Source organism: Lutjanus erythropterus, chromosome 19 (assembly GCF_056507025.1).
Source record: "Lutjanus erythropterus isolate fLutEry1 chromosome 19, fLutEry1.hap2, whole genome shotgun sequence".
Lineage (NCBI taxonomy): Eukaryota > Metazoa > Chordata > Actinopteri > Lutjaniformes > Lutjanidae > Lutjanus > Lutjanus erythropterus.
Genome location: NC_139335.1, coordinates 24065584 through 24091137, shown reverse-complemented (window position 1 = coordinate 24091137; position 25554 = coordinate 24065584). Strand labels below are relative to the sequence as shown.

The 25554-nt window shown below is 39.4% G+C and overlaps 1 protein-coding gene across 1 annotated transcript; it reads left to right on the top strand.

Moving 5' to 3' along the window:
* The first annotated feature begins 1967 nt into the window (after positions 1–1967).
* LOC146309907 (uncharacterized) lies at positions 1968–25161 on the top strand. Its single transcript, XM_084743810.1, has 19 exons — positions 1968–2535; positions 5423–5528; positions 8093–8141; positions 11102–11146; positions 11275–11357; positions 11667–11763; positions 11963–12102; positions 12890–13062; positions 13759–13862; positions 13961–14131; positions 15687–15838; positions 16434–16536; positions 16629–16695; positions 17063–17105; positions 17188–17511; positions 17860–17997; positions 18731–20962; positions 22142–22241; positions 23278–25161. The coding sequence occupies exons 1-19, from the start codon at positions 2370–2372 to the stop codon at positions 24550–24552; spliced, it is 5568 nt and encodes a 1855-aa protein (XP_084599936.1). The 5' UTR covers positions 1968–2369; the 3' UTR covers positions 24553–25161.
* Positions 25162–25554: the final 393 nt, after the last annotated feature.

Below are 25554 nucleotides of genomic sequence, written 5' to 3'. Positions count from 1 at the left end.
TATTTCCTTCTTGTATATAAGACTGTTTGGCATACTAAAGAGGCTAAATGATATTGTTCTGTGTCTTTTTTTCCATATTGTAGGTAACTTTTAATCATCATACAATTAAAATGCATTGAGACATTTTTATGTTCTTCCTACTGTGGCTTTATCTTTATCTGTCAGACACCAAAACTTACATGCTGTTTACACTACTTTATTTGCGAATTTTCTACATCATGCATTTAAACAATCAAGGCTTATTTCTAATAATAATATGTTAAAAAAGTTTTCAAATAAATTGAAATCAGCTGTACACTTCTACTACATTTCTACATTTCAGAGCGATATATTGTAATATTTGCTTCATTGGATTTATTTGATAACTTTATCTTAACTTAATTTGTTATTTTACAACAATTAAAGGATGATGTATTGTTATAAGTTAAGGTAAGATAGCAATTAGACTTTATTGATCGTGGGAGGAAATTCACAATACACTGAGCAGTCTATAAAATAATTAAAATTAACTACAAACTACTTTTCCAGCAACAAAGTTAAAGTGACAAACACATTAATGCTTCAGTAATTATAATCCAGTAATATAATATGTATTATTTTGAAATGGGCCAGCTTTTGTTGTGTTTGCATATTGAAATAGAAGACATGTATCGTTTGACATGGGAAGTCAGCTCTGAAAAGTTTGACTTTTTGCTTTTGATTTTGGATTTGTTAATCTAGACAAAATGCTCGACATATTACTCAAATTGAGCTGTGAACATAGATTTCTGTCATGTTCGGTGAATCCAAACAATGTGTTTTTCCAAAGTAATAAAAAGTGAGGGTAGATATGATCAGCAACAAATTGTGGTAGTTTACTCTGTAGCTGTTGTGTATGTGATTAAGACCAAAATAAATGCACCAGCGTTTCTAGATTTAGTTGGATAAACCTGTGAACAGCAATGGACAGAATTTTAATTAAATGTATTTAAAATATGTATTTAATTATTTTTGGTGGTAATTTGTATATTGCTGTGAGAAAGAGCTAAGATGTCATTTCTAATAAAATACTTTAAGAGTTTGTTGTTGACATACTTATTCAATGTGTCATTTTATGTTTAAACTCAGATTTGCCTCTTAGACCAATGTAGACCAGTTTGATGACATAGGCATTTTTGACATAACATCAAAACCATTATTTTTTTCATGTTTTATAGATGAATTTAAGGACAGGTTTTGAATGTTTTAAACTAAAATTCTCACATATTGCTCCTTTGGGATCAGATATTGAGAAAACTAGTTAATATATTAAAATGCACAGTAAATTTTACTTTTCTGACTTATGTTACTGTTATTTTCTATTTATCTCTATTAATTGTATTGAAATGTCTTTTTTATATTGCCTTATGTTCTGTTACATTTTGTCTTGATGTTGTCTTGAACTGCCTTGTTGAAATGTGCTATATAGATAAATTTGCCTCGTTTTGCTTTGCCTAAAATGTGATATCAGTCTGTATAGAATGTATTTTTACATTTTCAAACCGTATTTCATTTAAATACATATTTGATACCAATATTTTGTATTTTATTTTATTTACATTTCATGTGCAAGTATTTTTAACAAGATACATTTTGATGTATTTGCCCATCTCTGCCTGTGAACCATTTTAAAGGATATCTGGTTGACTTTATTAGTTAAAAAAAAACACAGCAATAGCCAAACTCTTTCTCAACAAATGTGGACAAATGTGATAAGGGGATGTACTAATGATGTCATGTGCAAACTGTTGACGTGTTGAATTATTTTTATTGTTTGCTACGAAAAACAAGTATTCCCAACACTTGTTTCAGTTGAATCTATTAGTATACGGTGTCTGCCATAAAAAAGTGAATTAATACCATCGTCAAAAACAATTAAGAATTACTTTGATTGGTTTGCAGTAATAGTTTTTTGAAACTTGGAGCGCGCAGGGATCACGTGAACGCAGCATCAGATGGTGCTTGCGGTGTGCTGACGAGCCGTTGCCTGCGGAAGCAGCTGGTGGTTTCTGTCAGCGAACACTTCGGTTTGAGAGCAGCATTTGACGGGGATAAAAGTTGAAATTAGGCTGGAAACGGACTGAGAGCGCTTCGGCTTCAGTCTCCGCCGCTGTTCCAGCAGACGCCGGGAAATGTCATCCCGTGAACGCCACTTTATCGGGCAGTTGTTAATTAAGGATCGCTAGCTTGAAAGACCGCTGACGCTCGACGCAGCCACCGGCTGCTAACGCCAGCTGCTAGCTAACTTTGTGCTGTCATAGCAACTAATATTACCACGAAACGGGCAAAAGAAAAAGTGTCAGCTGTCAGCTTTCTGACAGCGCAGGACGAGTCTTTTTAGTAATTTCAGAATGACTCATGTTCATTATAAATTCTCCTCTAAACTCAGCTACGACACGGTGGTATTTGACAGCCCGCACATCACGCTGAGGGATCTGAAGAGGCAGATCATGGGCAGGGAGAAGCTCCGAGCCGGGGACTGCGACCTGCAGATCACAAACGCGCAGACCAAAGAAGGTAAGACAAGACATATGTTTGGGCTGCGAGTGTGTCTGTCTCCGCTGTTTGAACTTTGGAAGCGAACACGTGGTCCAGGTTTGACAGCAGAGGGTTGCGTCACCTGTTTCAGCTTGACGGGGGGGTCCAGAAAAGTCAAGCAGCGACAAAAGGGTGTAATGAATGGACCACATTCCTGCAGCATTTACGCCTCATGCCCTTCATTAAACGGCCTGATGGTGGTGGATCAGCCCTGTCAGTAGCATGCATGTTAAAGTCCCAACGTGAGAAGTGGGATAAAAATAGCAAAGGTAGGGTTGGAGCGTTGTCTAGACATGACCATAAGATTTAAATCCAGCAGACACACACACTGAATGAAAATCGTCAAAACTGGAATCATTAATGATGGAATAACAATATAGATAAACTCTTTAAAGTAAAAGATTGTAAAAGAAAAAAGAGTGACGTGCAGATTGAACAAGAGTCTGATTGATACTGGGTTTTGCGGGCTGATGTCTGTATCAAAATAAAGGTATTAAAATTCAGATATACAGATATATCGGCCTGTATTATTTCCAAAGAATCTATTTATACTCATCGATTAATATTTGTTTTAAAACCACAGAAAAGAATGAAAAATGTCAATCACTGTTTCCCAAAGTCTAAGATGATGTCCTCAAACGTCTTGTTTTGCTCACAACTGAAAAATATTCAGTTTTCTGCAACAGGGGAGTAAAGAAACCAAAAAATATTGACATTTAAGAAATTGAAATCAGAGAATTTTGACTTATTTCATTCAAAAATATTACTCAAACTGATTGATCAATTATCAGAAATAGTAGAATAATTGATTGGTCATTTCAGCGCCAACATAAACACACATTTTTTTCAATCATCCCTCAAAAGTGGTTAACACTGGTAAATATCTGTAATGAGGGCAGGATAGTTTACATTTTAACAATAAACTTTGTTGTCCAAATTATGTCACAGCACTGGAAATGGTTCATTTTCACCCATATTTATAGTCATTATTAATAACTGAAAATAAAAGAAACACACACAAATAGAGCAAAATATCTGTATATATTAAAGGCATGATATGCAACATGTTCCTATAAAACAAAACCATGTATACATTCAGAGACATCCCTTTCAGTCTTCACCTGTGACCCACTAGAAGTGGGTGGTGGTGGCAGCTGCATCTGCATCTGAAAGCCCCTGCTCTCTGCCTGTATTTCTCATTATTTTGTTGTGCTCGGGATGCTTTTCCAACTCAAAACATTGGTATTTGATGTCCTGGGAATGAGACTCAATGATAAACTATCATTCTGGTGCATTTATGAACATCTTGCTTAAATCCTACTCATTATTTAACCCTGAACTAAGAAAACAGGTCAGATATATACAGATTGCTGCCTATAAAACTAACAAATAAAAATGTCATAATATTGGTCAACTGATTTAGCGGTCGGGCTCTAGATCAAACACGATAATCTCACCCATGAATACTAAGTATTACCTTAGGGTGCGCCAACATCCTGCAGATAAGATCTGAAAACTCAAGATATGCTGCATAACATGCTTCCACTTTAAAGGGAAAAAAGAACATAAATGCAGCCCCTGCTATGTTGTAGCATGACTAGCTATGAATTTACAGAACTTAAAAAGTAGTAAAAACACAAATTAGCATATTATAGGTGTTAAGGGTGTCACACTTTTAAGGTTTCTTTCATCAGATGTCAGTCTTTCAACAACGCTGTGTCATGCAGTCTGGTTTCCTGGGGACCAGAATCCAAAGGGTGTCAGTATTTTCCTTAACCTTTGTTTGATTCACAATTCAGAACTTAGCGAATTAGATAAATGTTGATAGAGTTTACTAGGCAGTAGTATTAATATTAAGCCTAAGAAATGTGGATAATCATATTCAAAGCGTTTTGTATCACTTCAGAAATTATCTATGTGCAGCTACGTTGATCTGTTTAATTTATCAGATGTAGAATTGACTAAATCTATAATTGATTCATTTAAAACTTAAAGAATTATTGGATAAATCAACAGAAACTATTTTGATCATTCCTGAATTGTACAAGTATTTTTTTGAAGCTAGAATTCACTGGCTTCAGCCTCTCAGAGGTGAATATTGACTGGCTTTCAAAGCCTTTGATAGTTAACTGAATATGTTGATCAGGCGAAATAAGCCCACTAAAGACGTCACCGTGAGTTCTTAATAACTGCGACAGATATTTTTCACTCTTTCATGACATTTTATTGACTAAGCAAACAATCAACAAATAAGTCCATAATAAAAAATAATCAGTAATTGGAGTTGTAGATTAAGACTAAAATCAGTCAGGCTCATTGTTTAAGACTGTACCAAAGAGTTAGTTTCACATTAACTGATACCCCTTTTCCGTACACATGTGCTGGCTTGGCTCGGTCAGCTCGAGACGAGACAAGCGGCTGTAAAACGCTGGATAAACATTTATTTCCTATCAGTTCTTCACAATAAAAGATATTTTATCTAAAAGGCTTTATGGTGAAACAGCAAAAACCCAAAATGTTGCACTTTCAGCAGCAGTAAGTTAACATGACTCTTAAACATCTGAAAGCGAACATGAAACAGTAAAATAAAACTGATACCTGAAAGTGCAACACAGGAAAGAAACTAAACTTCAAACCACAGAGATTCATCCCCAACTCTTGTCTCTTGTAACTTCAGTTGTCCTATCAAAATAAAAGCATAAAAAGGCCAAAAGCATTAAGAAAGTGGTAATGGAAATGCAAAGCAGTGCGGCACAGTTTGATTAATTACAGCCAAAGTGATAATGGCAAAGACCCAACTCAGATCATTTTGTGGGAGGTTATCTTTACATTTTAAACCCTCACTTTCTCCATCTGTCCCTCTCAGAGTACACGGATGATGATGGTCAGATCCCCAAAGGCTCCTCCGTCATTGTCAGGAGAATCCCCATCATTGGAGTCAAGACCAGCTCGAACAGCAAAACCCGCCACGTGTAAGTGTTTGTTTTTTTCTTCTTCTTCTTCTTCTTCTTTTTTTGGCTTGGTGCATTCCATAGCTATATTTCTGTATTGTTGATATCCCCGACACTGTGAAGGGTCCACCCTGCCTGCAAGAGCCACTACCTGCCTCCAACAAATCCACCTTTGTCACTCTCTGAGGAGTCCACACAGAAACAATGCTCTAAGTATTAGCTAGTACAAGTTTTCACAATAAGCCTTCTATGGCAGTGAATATTAGTTAAACTTAAGTTGAGCTTAGATCATTGTAGTATAAAAATTGGAATAAATATTGGTCCAAAATATTTTGCACAGTTATGTTGCAGTAAATTAAAACAAGAGCTAACGATAGATCTCAGTCACCAGCCTCCATAATAGGAACATTTATAAATGAGAAAATTATTTTCTAAAGTGTAAATATTGGCTGTTGAAGGCCTGCATGGCATGGACACACTACTTGACAATGAATGTACAATAAATCATAACCTCTAATTAGTATAAAACTCAGAGTGCAGGTTAACATAATATAGGTGGAGTTCTTCTGTTTTTTTTATTGTGATGGTTTTGAGTTTGTGCTTGCAGGTAGAGAACCACAGTGGTGAAGAAATCAATGCTGTTAACATCATGATGATAAATCCATACAGGCGGCTGTTACAGATTCTCTCAGTTGATGGTCGACACTTGATTAGACAGGGTTTTTGTGTAACATTCTTATGATCAAAATATGCCCAGAGGAAAAGTGGAGAGAGTAGAACTGTAACTCCATGGTGACGTTCAGAGGGATTACCCAGATATTAGTCAGGCTTAGACAGGAGAGCCAGCAGTGGTGTGGGTTTTATGCATAGAAAGCAGGAAAAGACCTCACTGGAACAGACTGGTGGTCATGTGATTAGCCCTGTCAGCACCATGCAGACGGGCGGAGAGGAATGAGGGCTAAAGAGTTGTGTGTAACACAGCCCACAAGATTAAATGAAGCAAACAAGCTCTCCACCTGCGCAAGCAGACTGGCTGCTTTTAAGTGCTTCCAAGGAAGACTTAGTTTGAAGTAATCTTAAGGTTTTTACATTCATATTTTACATTACACTTAAATCTAAAGTTGAAATTCACTCTATACATTTTGCTAACAATGTTAAAAATAGATGTGGGTGAATGTAACTGACATTTATGGGTCAGTTTTTCAATGGAGTGATTGCCGTATTGTCCATTAGAGCTGCAACAATTAATCGGTTAGTTGATTATTTGTCAACTATTAAATTAATCACCAACTATTTTGATAATCAATAATTCGGTTGAGTAATTTTTTTCTTGAATGTGAATATTTTCTGGTTTCTTTACTTACTTTATTTTTTGTCAGTGGCAGTAAACTGAAAATCTTTGAGTTGTGGACAAAACGAGATATTTTGCAGACGTCCTCTTGGCCTTTTTGAAACGACTGACATTTTTTTTTCATCTTCTGGCATTTTATAGACCAAACAGCTGATTGTTGAATCAAGAAAAAAATCGATAGATTGATCAACGATGAAAATTTATTTTTTTGGAGCCCTGTTGTGCAGTTAACTAGCCCAGATGTTGAGGTTTTGATGCCACAATGACACAGGATCAAACACCGACAGTAAACATCAGGTTTTAGTATTCCTCAGAATCAAAGAGTAAGGAGCTTCTCCTAGAGTTATAGGAAAAACAGATTCCTCAGCCAAAGTAGTATCATATTTTCCATATAAACTACATGTTGGACAAGTAAAAGTAAATATTTTAGATACCTTTAACAAATTGCAACCATATCTTTAGAGATGTATGACCATTGTATAGGCTTTAGTGCTGAGCTTGCGGATTGCAAATATCTCATTTCACTCTCTCAAAAGCCTGTAGGAGAACGTACAGTGGTCACAAAACTCGTGAAAAACATCAAGTCTAGAGCCTTTGTCTGTCCTGGGCTAATGTAGAAAGATGCACCCTCTGTAGATTTAAATGTCTCATTCTAAGGTGATGAAAATACAACAGTTCTTATTTTCATGTCATTATACACTAATGAAAACAAACTTATGAATAAAACATTCCATTTCTGCCAATAAATCCTTGTAAATCTGACACACGGGACCTTTAAAAGGTAACAAATATCCATTATCAACTTGACTTTACGATACTGTTTTTTAGACACAGCTAAAGAAAACAAGTTTATATTTTCTGTCGTGGCATTTTGGGTAATATAAGAAAACATCTGCTGTTGGCATCCAGAGCCAGGATTACAATCAGGGCCTCATTTAACCCCCCAAAATCATAGCAAGACGTTTATTTAAATGTAAATGATGGTGCCTTGAGGAGCCAAGGACCTTCCCTTTTCAAAATTTTCTAAACTGCAACAATGCTGTTTTTCATTAATTGTGTGATCGACTTAAAAGATTTTCTTGACATTTTCATTTTATACTCTCTTTTGCTGATGTAAAGTAGTACCAATAAAATGCTCTCTTAGATAAAACACAAATGTTGTTTATTTCCTTCCTAATCTTTGTTTCCAGCGTGTGGATGACTGGTCTAAAAGTGATTTCTTCTTGTGTTGCAGTGAGCAGTCGGATGTCCAGCTTCACCATGCCTTTGGAGCCATCAAAGCAGTACGTAACCAAACCAGATTCCACTGCAGCTCCGCTAAACACATACATGATTAACATAACTCAATATACAGTATGTGCTTGAACATTAACTTAATGTGTTCTTTGGAGTGATTGATTTAAACAAATGAGACCATAATCTAAAGCACTGAAAGCCTCTATTTCCCCTATTGCAGTTTAAGTTCCTGTCGCAAAGAGGAAGTGGTACACAGTATTAGATTTACAGAAAGCTGCAGCTCTCAGATAAATCATATTTTACAATGGCAATAAATGAGAAGTGTTATTAAAGAGGAGTATTTGCATTGAGATCATGTACAAGTTGTACAGTTTGATGAGTGCTATGTCCTTAACCATAAAAGTAAAGAAAACTTTTCTATATTTTCTGTGATAAAAGGTCTCAGCTGTTAATCTAACAAGCTGCTGTGTCACCAGTCAGTGTTCATTGTTGGAGATCATTTGTTATCTATCTGTGGGAGGTGGGAGCTGCCCGGGCGGGTCAGACGTTTTATCATGCAGGCCAGCTATTCACAGCTGATAAACCCAACTGTGTGTGACGCTGGAGCTGCTGGCAGTCATTGTCCAATAGTCTCTTCCCCCCAGGCTACTGCAGCACTTGCTCACTGGATCTCAGACATCTTAAAGCGTTTGGAGATTAATTTATTATTCAACTCTTTTAATAGCTGTGCTGTCTGGGTTGATGTAGTCTTCAAATTAAATTAAAGGTAGTTTTTGATTTAGTGTATTGAATCTGATTCAGTCACCAAATAGGACTGGAGTTCCCCGTCCACAAAAGAACTGAACAGGTCAAAATTAAGAATTTAGCATCAGGATGATCTAAATCTGCAGACTACTCTTAGTGAACTGAACAGATGCTGGAAAGATTTATCATTAAAGGGAAAATTCACTACTTTTTATATGGATGTTCGATCAATGTCTGTGAGATATTCTGACTTTTAGTCTCCAGTATGGCTCAAGCTCCAAAAACACTGTTTTATACATTTCACATAAGGCAACGAGCTTCTTTCATTGGATTTGGTTGAGCTTTATAAAAATTTGTAGAGAAGATCTGTCCCACTGCCACAAAGAATTTCATATAGTGCTGTCTGAATTTTTTTGGTTTGGCTCTGGACTTTTAAATTAAACATTGAGATTTTAAGTGGCAACTTTAAGGTTTAGAGTACGTTGTATTTATTATTTGTGAATACAGATTTTTCAAATCTTATTTTGTTAAAAATGCATGTATTAAGTGAATACAGAGATCAGTTGTGACAATCCTGACTGACTTACAACATGTAAAATAGTGTCACTTTCTGAGTAAAATCTGTAATTGAAGCAAAATATGCAGATTGGAAGGAAGTAACCAGAGTGTTTGAGAAGACTGCCACTCTGACAAACAGTTCTTGACATTCAACTTCTATCTTTTATTAAACTTGTATTGTTATTTGTGAATGTTATTTCTTGATTTAAAAAAAGACTGCTGAGGCCATACTCAGGCACAGTGGTGTTTGGAGCAAAATGCTAATGTCAACATGCTAATAGCCTCCCAGCATGTTAGCATGCTGATGTTTAGCAGGTATAATGTTTACTATGCTTACAGTGTTAGTGTAGCTTGGTAATATGCTAATATTTGGTAATTTGAACTAAACACAACTCAGGCTGATGGGAATTTCATTAGTTTTGCAGATAATTGGTCATAAATTAAAGTGTTGGACAATTTAGAAATTTTGACCTGATTGTGGTGTTAAAGCTACAACCAGGAACTTAAATATTTTGTTGACTTTAAAAATGCTAAACTCAAAACTTTTTAGCTAGCTAGTAAACATTTTGTTAAGAAATACAGAGCATTTATACCCCCTTTATACTTACTGGGTCCCAAGCACACTCAAATTTACTCTCAATTTAATTTGTGTAAATGAGCATCTCTCTACTGATTAAACTCTTTTTCATTAATAGTTGAAATCACTAAACATGGATTTACTAAACTGAGTTTAGAAACAGAGCTCTACTTAATTTTAAATCTGAATTTACTCATTTTAAACCTAGTTTTCTAAAAACTGATTAGAACTCATCTTAGATTAAATTAATCTTTGTTTGTGCAACCCCCCAAAAAACGCAGAAATATCCAATCATCTCACAGCTGGTCTCATTAATGTATGTAGGTCATGTAGAGGCAAATGCAATAAATAAATTGAGACTTTCATAATGACTTTAAAACTCCTTGTAGGAGTATTTCATTCAAAACCACAAATACCAAACTCACGGTGGCACTACATGAAAAGTCAAGGGATCACCAAAGTCATTAGGATTCTTTATGCGGGGGCCATGAATGTTTATACAATAATTGATGAGATATAAGAGATCTGGACAAAACTTGTGGGCCAACCAATAGTAGGATAGAGAAAAATAAGAAAGAACTGAGGTGATAGGAGGCACTGATGTAGGCATTACTGTAGGTGATTGGAGCAAAGATGTTTTTATCAAACAAAATGCTGGCCTGACAGGTGAAGTTCCCAGGGAGCGTTATGTTGTTGACTTCATTTTGTGTGTGTAGCAGGTTTGGAGGGATGAGAAGTGAGTTGACAGGAGGTGCTGAGGCAGTAATCCTGGGATGAGAACAGACATTTATTACCCACTGTGTATGGAAATCACTGCTGGATGCTGGTGTAAATTGTATCTCAGCTCAAAAGGTCATGAAAGTGACTCTTTGACATACAGCAGTTACTCCCATGTGGCAAAGGAAATCACTGTGGCACGGGAGCTAAAGCATCGGGTTTAGCAGGTCTTGTTTTGGAGCAAATGTTTAAGCAGTTTTTAATGAAGTGTGTGTCTTCACTGGTTAGACTTAAGCATTTCTTTTCCAATATATATATAGACATAGAGCTATCAGTCTTATTCCAACACATGTAACCTGGAGGCTCATGTCTTTTCATCCTTGAAACCAATTGTGTGTTTAATTTGTACAGATGGATGACCACAGTTCTTCAGGAACCTTACCCCTTTTCTCCAAGGTATACTCACTGACATACTTATTATTCAGCACATATATTTATACTGGATCATGTGAGTCACTGATCATCATATTTGACCTGTCATCTTTGTGTCTTTTGCTCTCGTACATCCGCATGTGTCTGTGCAGATGGCCAACCTGGCTGATGTGGATGTGTCAGAGGAGGATAAGATCAAAGTTTTGATAAATCAGTCTGTCTACGACTCCATGAAGTGAGTCACTTCTGTAATGCTTTTAAAGCTCCTTCTTTACCCCTGTCCTCTGTCTCCTTAGTACCTTTCTCTACCTTTATTCTCCCTTTTCTTACACACTGTATCTCCATGTTCTAATGTCTCACGTTCTCTCTCTTCGTTTTCATTACTTTTCTCCTTTCATCTTCATCACACACTCTGTATTCCTGTCTTATTTTCCATCATTCTTTCCTACCTATACTATTTTTTACATTATTTTTTTCCCATTCACTCTCAGTCTCCCTGCTCTTCTATAATTGTCTTTTTTTGTCTGTCTTTTCCTCTCTGTAGTTACAACAAAAAGTTTGGTGCTGTTCTTCCAGCAAACTACACCTGTTATCGCTGTGGTAATACTGGACACCACATCAGGAACTGTCCAGTCAGTGGGGTAAGAGCACAACATGTGGCATCTTTCAAGTGAGACAGTTACTGTTGCAATCTTGCACAAAAAATTGTTTGATTAATGTGTGTCCTTACATTTTTGCTGGAAGTTATTTGTGTATGTTCATGTTGTTCTCATGTACCCAAGTGTTGACTATAAGCCAACATTAAAAACGTTAAATGTTGACGTGTGTGTTTGACAACAGGATAAAAATGTTGAGGCACCTCTGAGATTAAAGAAAAGCACAGGTATTCCTCGTTCCTTTATGGTGGAGGTGGATGATCCCAACATAAAGGGAGCCATGCTGACCAACTGTGGACATTATGCGATTCCTGCCATTCACGCGTGAGTCAAAAAAGTCAATGTTTGTGTCTTTTTTGTTGTTTTTAAAGGACTGGTGTGACATATTGGGGAAAACACTCAATACCACTGTCAAGTCTGTCCATCAAATGTAAGGCAGCAGGCTGTTAGCCTAGCTTAGCATAAAAACTGGAAATATGGGGAAACAGCTAGCCTGGCTCTGTCCGAATGTAACAGATTCCACCAGCCATAACCTCTAAAGCTCAATAACTCATTATCTGTGTTTTTTAATCCGTACAAAAAAGATTTCCACTCTTCATGTTAAGCTTCTATGTGTCTCTCTCAAACACATCAAACACATTGTGTTCATGAATGTAAGAGAGAGAGAGTGAGCAAGCAGCTGTGGTCGTCCAAGGTAAAGGATTGATGAGGTGAGGGAGTGCTGGTAGTGAGAAAGCAAGTGAATCATAAACTGTTATTTCCTGATTGTTTCACTGCGTTTATATTTTAAGTACAAATAAATACCCCTGCATACCCCCTCACAATGCTGCACATCCCTGTGTCTAATTGCTGCAACACTTGATCACTTGATACAGCCTTAATGTTTTCATCTGACGAATAAGCATGTTTCCCAAAATGTGGAAGTATTCCTTTAAAGATTATATCCAGATAACAATTTGCATATTTTTTTTAGTGTTACTTGTTCAGGAGTGTTTTTTACATGGTGGCAAAATCCTTATAAATATTCCATGGTCAGGATAACTGAATCGTCAGATGCAGGATTAAAAAGACACCAACTTTAAGGTCCCTCTGAATCAACTATTGTCTGTAGTAAGGCGTACGCCATTGGCAAGAAGGAGAAGCCTCCGTTCGTTCCTCAGGAGCAGCCCAAGTTAGAAGACAAAGAAGATCCTGTACCCGATGAACTCCGCTGTCTGATCTGTCATGACCTGCTGAGTGACGCTGTGGTCATACCCTGCTGTGGAAACAGCTACTGTGATGACTGTGAGTCTCTGCTACACACACACACGTACAGATAAACTTATGCAGTCTTGTTGTGCTTTAAAGTCATTCTGACCCTGATGTACTGTGTTAGTATTAGACATGCAGGAAGCAATGTGTCTGTCACTGTATTACTTGATAACTCCCAAACTTAAAGGTGCTACAAGTAGTTTTTAACTGGTTATGAAATTGAATTTATGAATTTATTAAAAATGCTTATGCTTGTATATGACCTAGATCAGATTCTCCTTGAAATCAGATGAAACAAGCCTACATTTAGAGTTTTACAGTGAGTTGTACGTTATGCAATGAAAAAGAAGCAGGAGGAGATTTTTATTTAGATAATTGTATTTTTGATCTTATATTTTTGCAGTTATTAAGGTGGAAAAACTGTTGCTATTTTTTCAGAGAGGTCTCAAAAATCAACACAGTTTGAAAGTTCCTTATAGTGGCTTTAAAGAACCGGATAAACTGTATTACTGCTGGATCAGCCAATTCATTCATTCATTCTTTGAATATATGAATATTTAAATAAATATGTAAATATTTAAAAATGAATAAGGAAATATTAGCTGCTAGAACTTTTTCACTGTTAATATTAGCATATGAACACTATGTTGTCATCATAACTAATGAAAGGTGCCGTGATCTTTATTCAGTCTGATGTTTACATTTCAGTCATCTTTATCTCTTGCTCAGGTATTCGTACTGCCTTGCTGGATTCAGATGAACACGTCTGCCCCACCTGTAATCAATCAGATGTTTCCCCTGATACCCTGATAGCCAATAAATTTCTCCGACAGGTGAATTAACAGACAAATGGAAAACATGTGTTGATGTTAAAGTTGGAGGGGAATGGTGAGAATTAACCAGAAGCTTTTCATTGTTTCTCCAAACTAAGGCTGTGAACACTTTTAAGAGAGAGCGAGGCCACACTAAAAGCCAGACAGGAAGGTGTGGTACCTCCCAATCCCAAAATCCGACCCCAACGCCGAGCCCTGTCTCCACCTCATCGCCTCCCACCAAGCAGAGCCAACCTCAGAAGCTGCACCAGTCGACCTCCAGTCAGCAGGTGAGTCATATAATGATGTGTTTCATCTGGAAGGCAGAAAGTAAAAGAATAACACAGTACCTGCATGACTCAGGAGCAAACAGAATAATTGCTGTTTTCTTTTCACAATCAGATGTTTATCAGGTCTCAGAGTGATCGTTCTATTCTGTAAACCATTGAAATAATTGTTATAAACCTCAATAAACTGCATATTTAATGGAGTAATATGTAATTAAAATAGTGAGTTGGAGCCATTGATGGTATATTAAATAGGTTAAAATCCTATTTAATGTACAATCTGTGGTTGAAGTGAGTTGTTTTCCCCCAGACCCTTTCTCCTAAGACTGCAGATGTGACAGAACTTACAATGTGTCCCACATTGTAAGTTGGTTATAACTGTCAGTTTTCTGTCAATGTAAAGCTAAACTCATTATCCTGAAAATAAAAGCCCATTTCCCTGAGAATACACACTCAAAGACTGTCTGCCAGACCGCATTAACATATTGCTCAATTTAACCTTTATAAACATCTGCTCCTTCTGAAGAATATTAATTATTTCTTACAACTCAGAAATAGACACTTACTCAGTATGCAAACATTCTGCATTAGTTTGGATTGTAATTAATATGAAACGGGCAAACAAATACAGTCATTTTCAGCCTGGAAGGATGAAACTGTGGCTGTAGAGTAGTCAGTATTTCAATGTAGTAGGTAGAAAGCCTAAAAACAGTTGATTGTCGTTGTTGTTTTCTCTGTCCTGAGCCCCTCCCACCAGGCGAGCAACACACGCTTCATGTGTGCACGCAACAGTTGAGGCAATTTTGAGCAAGCATGGACAGAAAGACATCCACTGTGTGTAATAAAGCTGATACCTGAGAGTTCAAACAAAGGAGAGAAACTACATTTCGAAACAAAGAGATTCAGTTTGAGGCACAAGTACCGAGAGCTGAACGTAAAGAGACTTTTAAAAGTGTCTTTCTCTCTGCTCTCCTGCGCACACACGAGCTCAGTATCACAACATTCACTTGTTGGAGGGGGAGAAAAGGAGGCTCGTCACGGGTTGGTGGCGGTCGGTGAGATGTGACCGCAACCCACTTGGAAGTGAGTCGAGCTCGCATTGTCCCCGCTCCAGAGTGGGTCCATCTCGAGTGCAGCTCAGCACAGCTCAGCGTTATGACAGTGGTAATGGAAATGCAACTCAGCGCAACATGTTTTGACTCAGCGTTGCCAAGAATGCCAGTGTTAAAGCCCCATGTGTGTTTGTGTGTCAGTATTGACAGTTCTCACCAGAGAAGTTGATTCTGTCCTTTACATCCCTTCTCTCTTTACTCTCTCTATGTGACTTTCAAATAAATTTCTCCTAAGTATAATCATAGAAATATGAATGTATGTTGTCATGTATATGCTTGTCTTGCCTTGCCTGACATTGTCACATCTTATATTGTCTTGTGTAGATGTTTGTAATTGTTTATTTTTATGTATCTGCTGGAATTTTACCCTGAAATTTGCCCATTTCTCTTTGATGTTCTGTTATACTCTGATCCCTGCTATATTCTCTTTTGACTTCCTTCTTCAGGACCCTCTCCTGCACGGCTCACAGGTTGCAGACACGCTGTCATCTTCTCAGGTGTGTGGGGCCCCTCCTACAGCAACGGGCCCCGCCCCTGCTTCCAACACACCGAGCTTGTCCCCCCAGCCTGCGCAGAGCCACCCGGACATATCTGACAAGTAAAGTCATCTGGGGATGCAGCGTGTGTGGGTGGTGTTGGTGCATCTACTGCCTCACCTGGTTGAAATGTTAACTCCTGACTCATCAGATTTCTTGTTGTGTTTCCTTAAAGTTGTCATCCTTAAGATTTTAAAGGGACAGGGACATTTTTCACTAAATTATCTTGAGTATCTGGGTCATTATTTCTGGAAAGAGACATTGTTTAAAATGTTTTTTCTGTTTCTTTTTTTTAATATACTTTGAGCACCTCAAGCCAAGCACCATCTAGTCTTATATTTGAGAGAAAGCAGACATCTCTATGCCCGATATCTCCAAAACTCCGCAACTCACACCAAAACAATGTAGCTAGATAAATAGTACTACAGGTAAGAGGCAAACTACATATATTGATTTTGGGGTGTACTGTTATAATCCTCTTCTGTTTTATTTATGACAAAGTAGATGCTCAAGGAGAGTTTGCCTCTGTGGGTACAGCCTTCAAGTACCCACATTTGGTGCAGTCTCTGATCAAATATGGCACCATGGACTTGAGATTGAAGAAGTTGCAAACAAGCAGACTAATGTGGTACTGTGATGTATCTGCTGTTTATTCAGAGGAGCTGAAGAGAAAACACATGATGACTCAGCAGCTGCTGCCCCTTCTGTATCGGTTTCACAAAAAGATCCCACTGCTGCTGCATCACAGCTGATACCACTGGTGAGGACACACACACGCACACAGACGCTAACACACTAACTCTAACATGCAGTGAAGTTTCTCTTTGCGAAATCTGTGATGTGTTTGCTCAGGTTAACCACACTCAAGCAGCAGAGCAGCCCCAGACAGTCAGTGTGAATCTACAGCAGTCCTCCTCAGGTAAGTGACTCATTACACTGTCTGTACTGTTCACGGTGTGTTTTGCCATTTCTTCTGAGCAAACAAAGCACTAATTCATTGACCCTTCCGAAGTCCCGCCCCTTTTCGCTCTGTGCTCCAAAAACAATTGAGCAAGCTTGGTACCCAGCGAAACTGCAGTCAGCTTTCTCCTTTCCTGTTTCCTGTATGTGGTGTGCATTTAGACTGAATCAGGCTCCCCGTTCACCAAACCTGCTCAAATATTATTGGAGGACAGAACAAAAAGGGGAGGGACTTAGATTCTTATGATTCTTATGTTGAGAACGACTGTAATATCAATAACAGAAGTAAAGAATGATACAAAACCATTTACTCCCTTAATCCACAGGTCCAGCTCCTAGACAGACTGGGTCTTCAGCTTGCTGGGACAGGTCAGTGTGTGTTGTTAGGTTGATGTCTGTTCAACACTATCTACTGTTTAAAGACTGATGTCTTGTCCTCTGTCCCCCACAGCTCCTCTTCCTCCTCAGGTTGTCCAACTGGAGGCTGGAGTGAATCAAAGACCCAGCAGCTTCCTCCCTCCTCCTCCTCATCTTCATCTTCATATCCAGCAACTCCTCCACCTCTCTTTCACTCTCCCCATTTCCACACATTCGTCACTGCTCAGCAGCTTCTCAACAGTTACCCCCCTGGATACCCACCTGCCACACCCGTCTGGACACTCCCAACCCCCCAGGGTTCCCCCATCCCTTCGCTCTGCTCCTCTACCTCTGCCTCCTCCATCCCCGCCCTCATCCCCAAGGAGTGGTACATGCATCAGAGAAAGAAGAAGGAAAGGTAAATGAAATTCTCAACTTGTCTGCAGTTTTCTAAGCAGTCTTACATACATATATGACAGGGTATCAGTGGTTTGATGAAAAATCTCTAAGAATCCCATATCAAAGTCTTATCTTGTTCAATTTTAGGGAGAATGAATTTGCAAGCTGTTCAGTCAGTGTTCAGTCCCAGGAAACAAAATAAATTTGAAAGCAGCCTTATTGAAACTTGCAGGTTCTGTATTTAAGTAGATTTTCTAATCATTTTTTGTGTCAGCTGCAGAGGTATCTTACTATGAGGACAATATACTGATAATAATTTGAAATTCAGACCTCCCTTCAGTTGTTACCCTCGCTCTTTGTCACTCAGGTCTCCTCACAGAGGATCAACCTACAGACGCTCCTCCTCTCGGTCCAATTCAAAGTCTTCTAAGTCCAAGTCTTCTCGCTCCTACTCTCACTCTTCAAGCAGATCCAGATCCCGATCCAGGTCCCAAGGCAGATCAAGGTAGTTCTTGTTTGTGTTTATCCTGTTTTTATGCCTCCATGCCAGCAACAGCTGAATTCATTTCTCCAAATTTGGTACCAATGTCCACTTGGACCGAAGAATGAACTGATTAGGTTTTGGAGGTCTAAGGTCAAGGTCACTGTGACCTTCATGTCTGTCTCATTCTTGTAAATGCAATATATTAAGAACACCGGGATGGAATTTCTTCAAATGTGTTACAAATGTCCACTTGGACTCAAGAGTGAACTAATTAGAATTTGGAGGTCAAAGGTCATAAAGGTCAAAGGTTTGGCCATTACTCAATAATTCATACCCTAATTATAACACAATTCTACACAAATATCTAATACATAGGATAAAATGATGAGGTGATGATGTTTTATGTCCAAAAGGTCAGAGGTCAACTGTGACATCATGGTATTCAGACCTGTCTACTTATCTGGAATCATGCATGTTAATATGGTGAAAATTTAAAATACAAAAAACAACATCAGACAAAAACACCTTTTATTAAATTCCTTGAAAGTCTTCACTACCTAAACTGAGACTGGACAGTCATGGATGTAAACTGCAACTTGACTGGTTGGTGGAGGCATACAACCGTGAGGTATTAATTATGGCTGTGATAATATGTTTTTTTCTCAGTGTGCAGTTTCTTTCTATGGCCAATGGCCAAGCCAATGGTGTCTTAAAATGTGATTTATGACACGTCTAATTTTTTTTTTTTCCCCAGGCCACACTCACCTTACTCCCGCCACAGAGACCTCCACACCCGCTCTCATTCCTCCCACTCCTATAGCTATGGTTACAAACGCTCCCCTACGCCGTCCTCATCATCTTCTCCCCGAATGGGTTATTGTTCCAGGTCCAAGTCACCATCAGACCACCGCAAAAACAGCCATCACAGTCGGCATCACAGTAAGAAATCTGCTTCGAGTAGCTTCAGCTCCAGGAGTGAACACTCCCAGAGGGACGCTGGAGGTTCAGGGAGGAGTTTAGCCAGTCACGTGTATCCAAGTCAAACTAGCAGCCTGGAGCTGGACAGAGAGCGCTACTTGCAGTGGAAAAGGGAGTACAAAGAGTGGTGTGAGAAATATTTCAGCAGCTATGTCAGCCACTTCCACCACCTGCCTCCTCCCCTCCCCAATCTTCTTTCGTGGGGCGACAGAGAAGAAAGCAGAAATCACTTGCACGCCAACCCTGAATCTCACTACCAGTTCCAGAGTAGACATGCTGCCAGCTCCCCTCCATCGCAGTCATCCAGTGACAGCCGCTCCCCTCCATCTCAGTCTTCAAGTGACAGCCGCTCAACGCCATCTCAGTCATCTAGCGACGGTCGCTTCTCTCCATCTCATTCATCCAATGACAGCCGTTCCCCGCCTTCTCATTTGTCCAGTGATGGACGCTCCACTCCATCAGAAGACGGAGCTCAGCCAAAGTCACATCAGGAGAGGTGCGCCGAGAAGTATGGCCACCTGCCAATCACACTTACAAAGAGTAGTAAGGAAGCAGCACTGCAGGAAAGAAATAAAGATGACAAGCAGCTCACCACAAAGAAATTGGAGAATGTCAACACCTTAAAACATGACCAAAAGTCCATGAGGAAACATGAGAAAGGGATGGAAGAGGAGTCTTCATCCCCTGATGCTGCAGACTCAACTGATGACTGCAGAGAGGACAAGAGGAGGCACAACACTGGACTGAATGCCTGTAAAGATGGCGCCCAGACACAGGACAAAGCTACAGCCAGTGAGGCCTTAGAATTGGTCCAGCCACCTGGGAAAACAGATAAACGTTTGGATAAAGACAACAAAAGAAAAAGCAGAGAGCAACAGGATTTGGAAATAGAGAAAGGATGGAGAAGAGGTGAATATTTGGAATCCTGGCAGGATGTAGAGGGACAACAAAAAGAAAAGCCCAGCAGAGGGGCAGGCAGGGTAGATGCAGACAGATACAGAAACCCTGGAGGCAGCAAAGCTTCTGACTCGAGATCAGACAAGAATAGAAAAAGAAAAGGAGAGGACATGGGGAGAAGTTCTTTAAAGGCTCAAAGCAGCAAATGTCTGAAAACAAAAACTACAGAGGCCCCTACATGCCACAAAAGTGAATCCCCAAATCCATTTGACAGAATGAAGCCAAAAACCGAGAAGAAAAAGGAGAGGAAAATATGGCCTCTGTCAGAGAAAGACATCTGGGAGGGAGGGATAAAGGTACAACCACAGAAGAAGATTAGCATCAACATCAACCTAGATGGAAAAAGAAAGGAAGAGAAAACTGAAAAATGGAACTCTCCTTATTTAGAGAGCATCACCGGAAAAACAAAGGAAAATACTGAGAAGACTGGCAATGAAGAGGAGGAGAAGTCAAACGGAGGAGGCACAGAAGAAAATGAAAAGACCAGCAGAGACCAGAAAGATGTGTCTGAGGAAAAAGTAAAATCGCATGAAGGAGAGGCAAGACCGATATGGGAGAAAGCTACCTTCAGAGAAGACAAAAGAGAGATGTGGGAGAAAAAAGACGATGGAGAGAAGAAAGAGGACAGAGAAGAAGAGGACTTTGACTCATGGCATTGTGCCCTCGGAGGATTGGAGGAAGAGAAGGAGAGTGAAAAACAGTGGGGGAAACAAAACAGGGCAGAGGCAATGAAAACAGAAAAGGTGACAAATGTTGAGAGGAGGACCGCAGGGGGAGGGAAGGTAGAAGACAGGAGGGTGAGGAATGATGATGAAGGGCAAGAGATGGGAGATGTAGTAGCAGGTACCCAGAAAGAGAGGGCAGAGGGAGGAAGCACATGCAAGGAAAACAGAGGAAACCTGACAGGGGAGTCAAAGCAAAAGGAGGAGCTGATGGGGGGAGAAAAGTGGAGGATGAAGAAAGAAGAAGAAGACATGAAGAGGTCCAAGCCACAGAGGAGCACAAACAACAGCCTCCAAGAGGGACCAAAGACCACAGTTGAAGAGGGCAGGTCGTAATATAACAAGTTCTTGTTCCATTACACCTTGCAATATTTATGCTGACTCAGTGAACGATCTTTGTCAGTGCTAATCTCAGTCACACATACGTTGTATTTCCTGTTACTGCCTTATAATGAAAGCTACTCCATATTTTGCCAGTTCAACACTTTAAAAGTTCCAGTGAAATGGCTAGTGGAATGCTTGTTCCTTACGTATTTTCTTTAAAATAAGCAGCTAAGGAGGGACTTTTTGCACACATTGATTAGCATTTACTGCACCAGTAGCACTGAATGTGCATTATGCCCCTCACACCATGTAGCTAAGGCGGTCCATGGATGTAATGGTATGCTACAAGCCGACTCCACTGATCGTGTTCACTGGGAGGCTGCTTAGCCCAATTTTGTTACCCATTAATGGCAAAATACCCAAGAATATCTACAAAGTGACTTGTTTTGTCATCGTTAGGCCAAACACTGGCTTAAAGGTGATACATAGATCAATATATAATGATAATACTGGATTTTCCAACAACAGCACAACTGGCAATATGTTTTGAAATTTCCATTAAGGTCCTGAATGTCTGTTTTGGAGCATTGCTTTTTGTTTTTGGGATAGCAGGCTTACCTTTACATTGACAGACAGTTAATCAACTTACAGTGTAGGACTCATCACCGCTTGTCATTGTCAAAGTATAATGTTGCAGTTGTCTTGCACACATGTAGTTTCAATTGCCTGCAGGCAATCTGCCCGAGCTTCGAGTCTGAGGAGAGCAGTGGGAAACAACTCACTTCAACCACAGATTGTATATTAAATAGGGATTCAACATATTTAATATACCGTCTATGGCTCCAACTAACTATTTGGACTGCAGTACTCCTTTCCTTTTTCGTTTCTTCCCACATAAATAACCAATATGAATAGGTACCACAATTAGCATTGTAATCTAATGTCATGATGTTGGATTAAGCTAACAGTTAGAAATACACTCAACAAAAATATAAATGCAATGCTTTTGTTTTTGCTCTCTTTCTTCGTGATTTGTAGATTTTAACAACACATTTAAATATTTTAATTTTTTCTCTTGTAACTTAAGACGACTAGAATGTGTTTCCTGAAAGCCTAAAAACTTCTCTTTAAAAGTACTGACTTAAGTTTTGTGTGTATGTGTGTGTGTGTGTATATGTGTGCAGCTATGAGGATTGTCAGGAGAGGAAGATTGTGGTGAAAACTCTGGAGAAATACACCGAGGACACAGCTGCAAACAGAGAGGATGACCTCGTACTGATACAGGTGTGTCTGTGAGAGAAGCCTGTGGAGTCGCATCATGACTTCAGGGAATGGAAATAAAACACAATATTTTTTTGGTTTTGTGTAATAATTATTCCTTGGCTGGACTAGAGGATGATTTGCTTTACATGAGTCAAAAGTTTAAGAAGCACAGCACTCATACAACTTCAATTCCAAAAAGTTTGAGACTGAAGTGCCCAAAGTTGGGCAAGTTAGGTCCCTTCAGGGCAATCACTGATTTGGAGTCTACTGGAGTCAGTAGTTTTTAATGCAATATAGATTTACTGCATGTAGTGCAAAAATACATGTAAATCAAGCAGCTTCTCATGGAAGAACTCCAAGTCTGCGAGATGTCTGCTTATATACCTTTTGAAGCTCCCCCTATGAGGAGCTTCTCTTCTGAACTTCATTTTCTGAACTTTCCCACTTCTGTTTACCCAGTTCAAATCCAGCTCTACCCATTTTGCAATACATCAGTCTCTGCCTAATCTCACCCATGTGCTGTCATGACTTCACCTCATATTCCGTCTGAAACATAGTCTTGTCTTACAATCAAATTTCGGTCTCCATCTTACTTTGCCCACTGACACTGTAGTCAGCTTTCAACATCAGAAATGGAGCTTTACAGACTATGTCGCTAAACTGTTACTTTCAAAAGGTTATTTGATAAGCTCTCAGTCTCACAAGCTTTCTTTCAGCCGCTGTGATTACTCATTACTTCTCCAAGAAAGTCCCTGATATTCCACAGCAGTTTCTCACACAGATATTCATTAGAAGACTATATAGGTCATTCCCAGTCGAAACTTTTTTGAAACATGTTGCAAGCATCAAATTGACAATGAGTGTAAATTTCTAATTATCAGGACTATTAATATGTTGCTTTTGTACTGTATTCAATTGAATATAAGTCAAAAATGATTTGCAAATCATTGCATTATGTTTTACACAACATCACAACTTTGTTGGAATTGGGGTTTTACATGCATGCACAGACAAAAAGTGTATGTTATCTCAGTCATGCCTTTGCACTTCGTCTCAGGTCCCTCACTCCAAATGGGAGAAGGAAGAGTCTGAGGAAGAAGAGCGGCCTGCAGGGCAGATCAGAGTTCAAACGGAGGCTCTTGGTGTGTTCCTGCCATCATCATCCATGTCTGTGACACTGCTGACACCAAACGATGGGGAAACAAGAGGAGAGCGTGAACAACAGAGACACAGAAACACAGAGAGGGACAGGGAGAGAGAGAAAAACGTCACTTTGTCCAGTTCACACAGAAGCGTGGCTCCCTCTGCTGGCAAAGACAGACCTCACAGCACCTTGTCTACAGAGAGAGACTGGGACAGGGAGAGAAGGATGGAGATTGAGAGACCAAGGGACAGAGAAAGGGGGAGGGACAGCGAGAGATCAAGGGGTTGGCAGAAAGAGAGCAAAAGATCAAAAGAGAGAACAAGAGAGGACGAGAAAGAGAGAGACAGGGAGAGAAAGAGGAATCTCCCTTCCTCCTCCACCTCTTATTCAATGTCACATGACACAGAGAGGAGACACAGGCAGCGAGGGGCCGACCATGGCAGCAACAGGAGTTCCTGTGGGAAATCCTCCAGTGCCAGAAGCTGGGAAAACAGAGTTGATGAACTGCCTGATCAAAATACACACAGAACATGTAGAGACATGTTCCTGGATTTGAAATTTGCCGATCATCCCCACTACTACCAGAATTCCCAAGATCTATCAGGGAACCACAGACACCAAAACAGACCTGCAGGGACCCACTCCTCCCCACCTTCACTCTACCACAGCTGGGGTAAGGAGAGAGACTCCGTCCCCTCTGAATTCTCTGGAGAGTCAGAGCCCACTAAGCCCAAAATGAGCAGCCCCAGTTGGGAATCAATGCAGAACAGAAGTAGAAATGAGAGCAAAGCAGAAAAGGGGGAGTGGAAACAAAACAAAGTGGATAAAGTAATAAAAGAAGGCAAAGGGGAAAGAGATAATCAAGAGATGGTGGCCGAGAGAAAGAGGGGAAGTCGGTGGGAGAATGCAGCTGATAATCTGGACATCGAGAGGTCCAGCAGCAACAGCGTCAGTTCATCGGAGAGCCAGGAGAGCAGCGGCGATGACAGGAGAGAAGAGTGGAGGAAGAAACAAAAGAAGCACCAGAAGGAGAAGAGACAACCCACCCCGGAGCTGCTGGAAGAAGGGGAGCTGAGGAAACACAAACACAAGGAGTCAAAGAGAAGCGGCGATGGAGGGGGAGAGGAGGACGACAGGTGGAAAGAGGAGGAAGAGCACACTAAGCTCTGCTCTGTTATGTTATTTTGACTGTCAGTAGAAATAAAGTGAAATTTTCTCGAATGATGCTTTTCCTTTCTGTCCAGAAAGTGCCTGGATTTATTTTTTGACTTTATTTTTTCCCCAGGATACTTTTTGTTTCAACTTATACCCAATACGCATCATCCGAAATCAAAGTAAACAAATTGTGAAGGAAGAGCACTTTATACTATATATAAGAAAATGAATGTGAATGAAAAATATGAAATGTGTCTTGAATTACTTGAAGGTCGAGGAACTTGCACATGCTCACAACTTGCTCAGGACTGCCACCAACTGTGGTTTGTGTACTGAACCTGAAATGTTACAGCCTGCATGAAAGAAATCATTATTTTGACAACAGGTCAGTCGGTGATTTGATTTGCCTCGCTCAGGAGCACAGGAGTGCATAGAGATGATAGAGGATTATTTAAAGGAGTTTGTGATTAATTTAAAACATATACTGTGAATATTTATGATTTGAACCTCTGTGTTGTATTTTGTTTTCCTTTTTAATTTTGTAAATGTTTGGTTTAAGAGCTGCTGGATGGATAAATAATTTACCAGAGGAAATATTTAGTTTTTCCTGTTTTGAAGGAAATAAAAGGAAACATCCATAAAGCGTTGTGATTTTGTTTTTCTTGGTGACATGTTGTCTGCATCTGTTACACATTAGCAAATAACAGTAACATCTGAAAACTTAATTTAAAGAGATAGTCCGGATTATTTGATGTTGGATTGTGTGACGTAGGCATATTACCTACAGTAGATGCACAGGAGCTTAACAATGAACTGCTGTGGACAGGGTCAGCAACAAAACGCATATTAGCCACTTAACAAGGTCTACCTAAAAAAAAACATCAATGTGCTGTATTTAGAATATTTTCATCACTTCACTTTGCCATGAGACGGCCATTTCTTGATTGGTTAGTTGGTTTGTGTTATTGTGGGACTTCTGTGTTTTAAAATGATTCACCAAAGTCGCACAGTAACACAAACTAACTGATAAAGGCA

What these genes read in the sequence shown, in the direction of transcription:
- LOC146309907 (XM_084743810.1), top strand. Translation starts at nt 2,370, where the DNA reads ATGACTCATGTTCATTATAAATTCTCCTCTAAACTCAGCTACGACACG. An exon ending in TCTGTCTACGACTCCATGAA is followed by an intron (nt 11,358 to 11,666) that starts GTGAGTCACTTC and finishes TCCTCTCTGTAG; the next exon opens with TTACAACAAAAAGTTTGGTG. An exon ending in CCAATAAATTTCTCCGACAG is followed by an intron (nt 13,863 to 13,960) that starts GTGAATTAACAG and finishes CTCCAAACTAAG; the next exon opens with GCTGTGAACACTTTTAAGAG.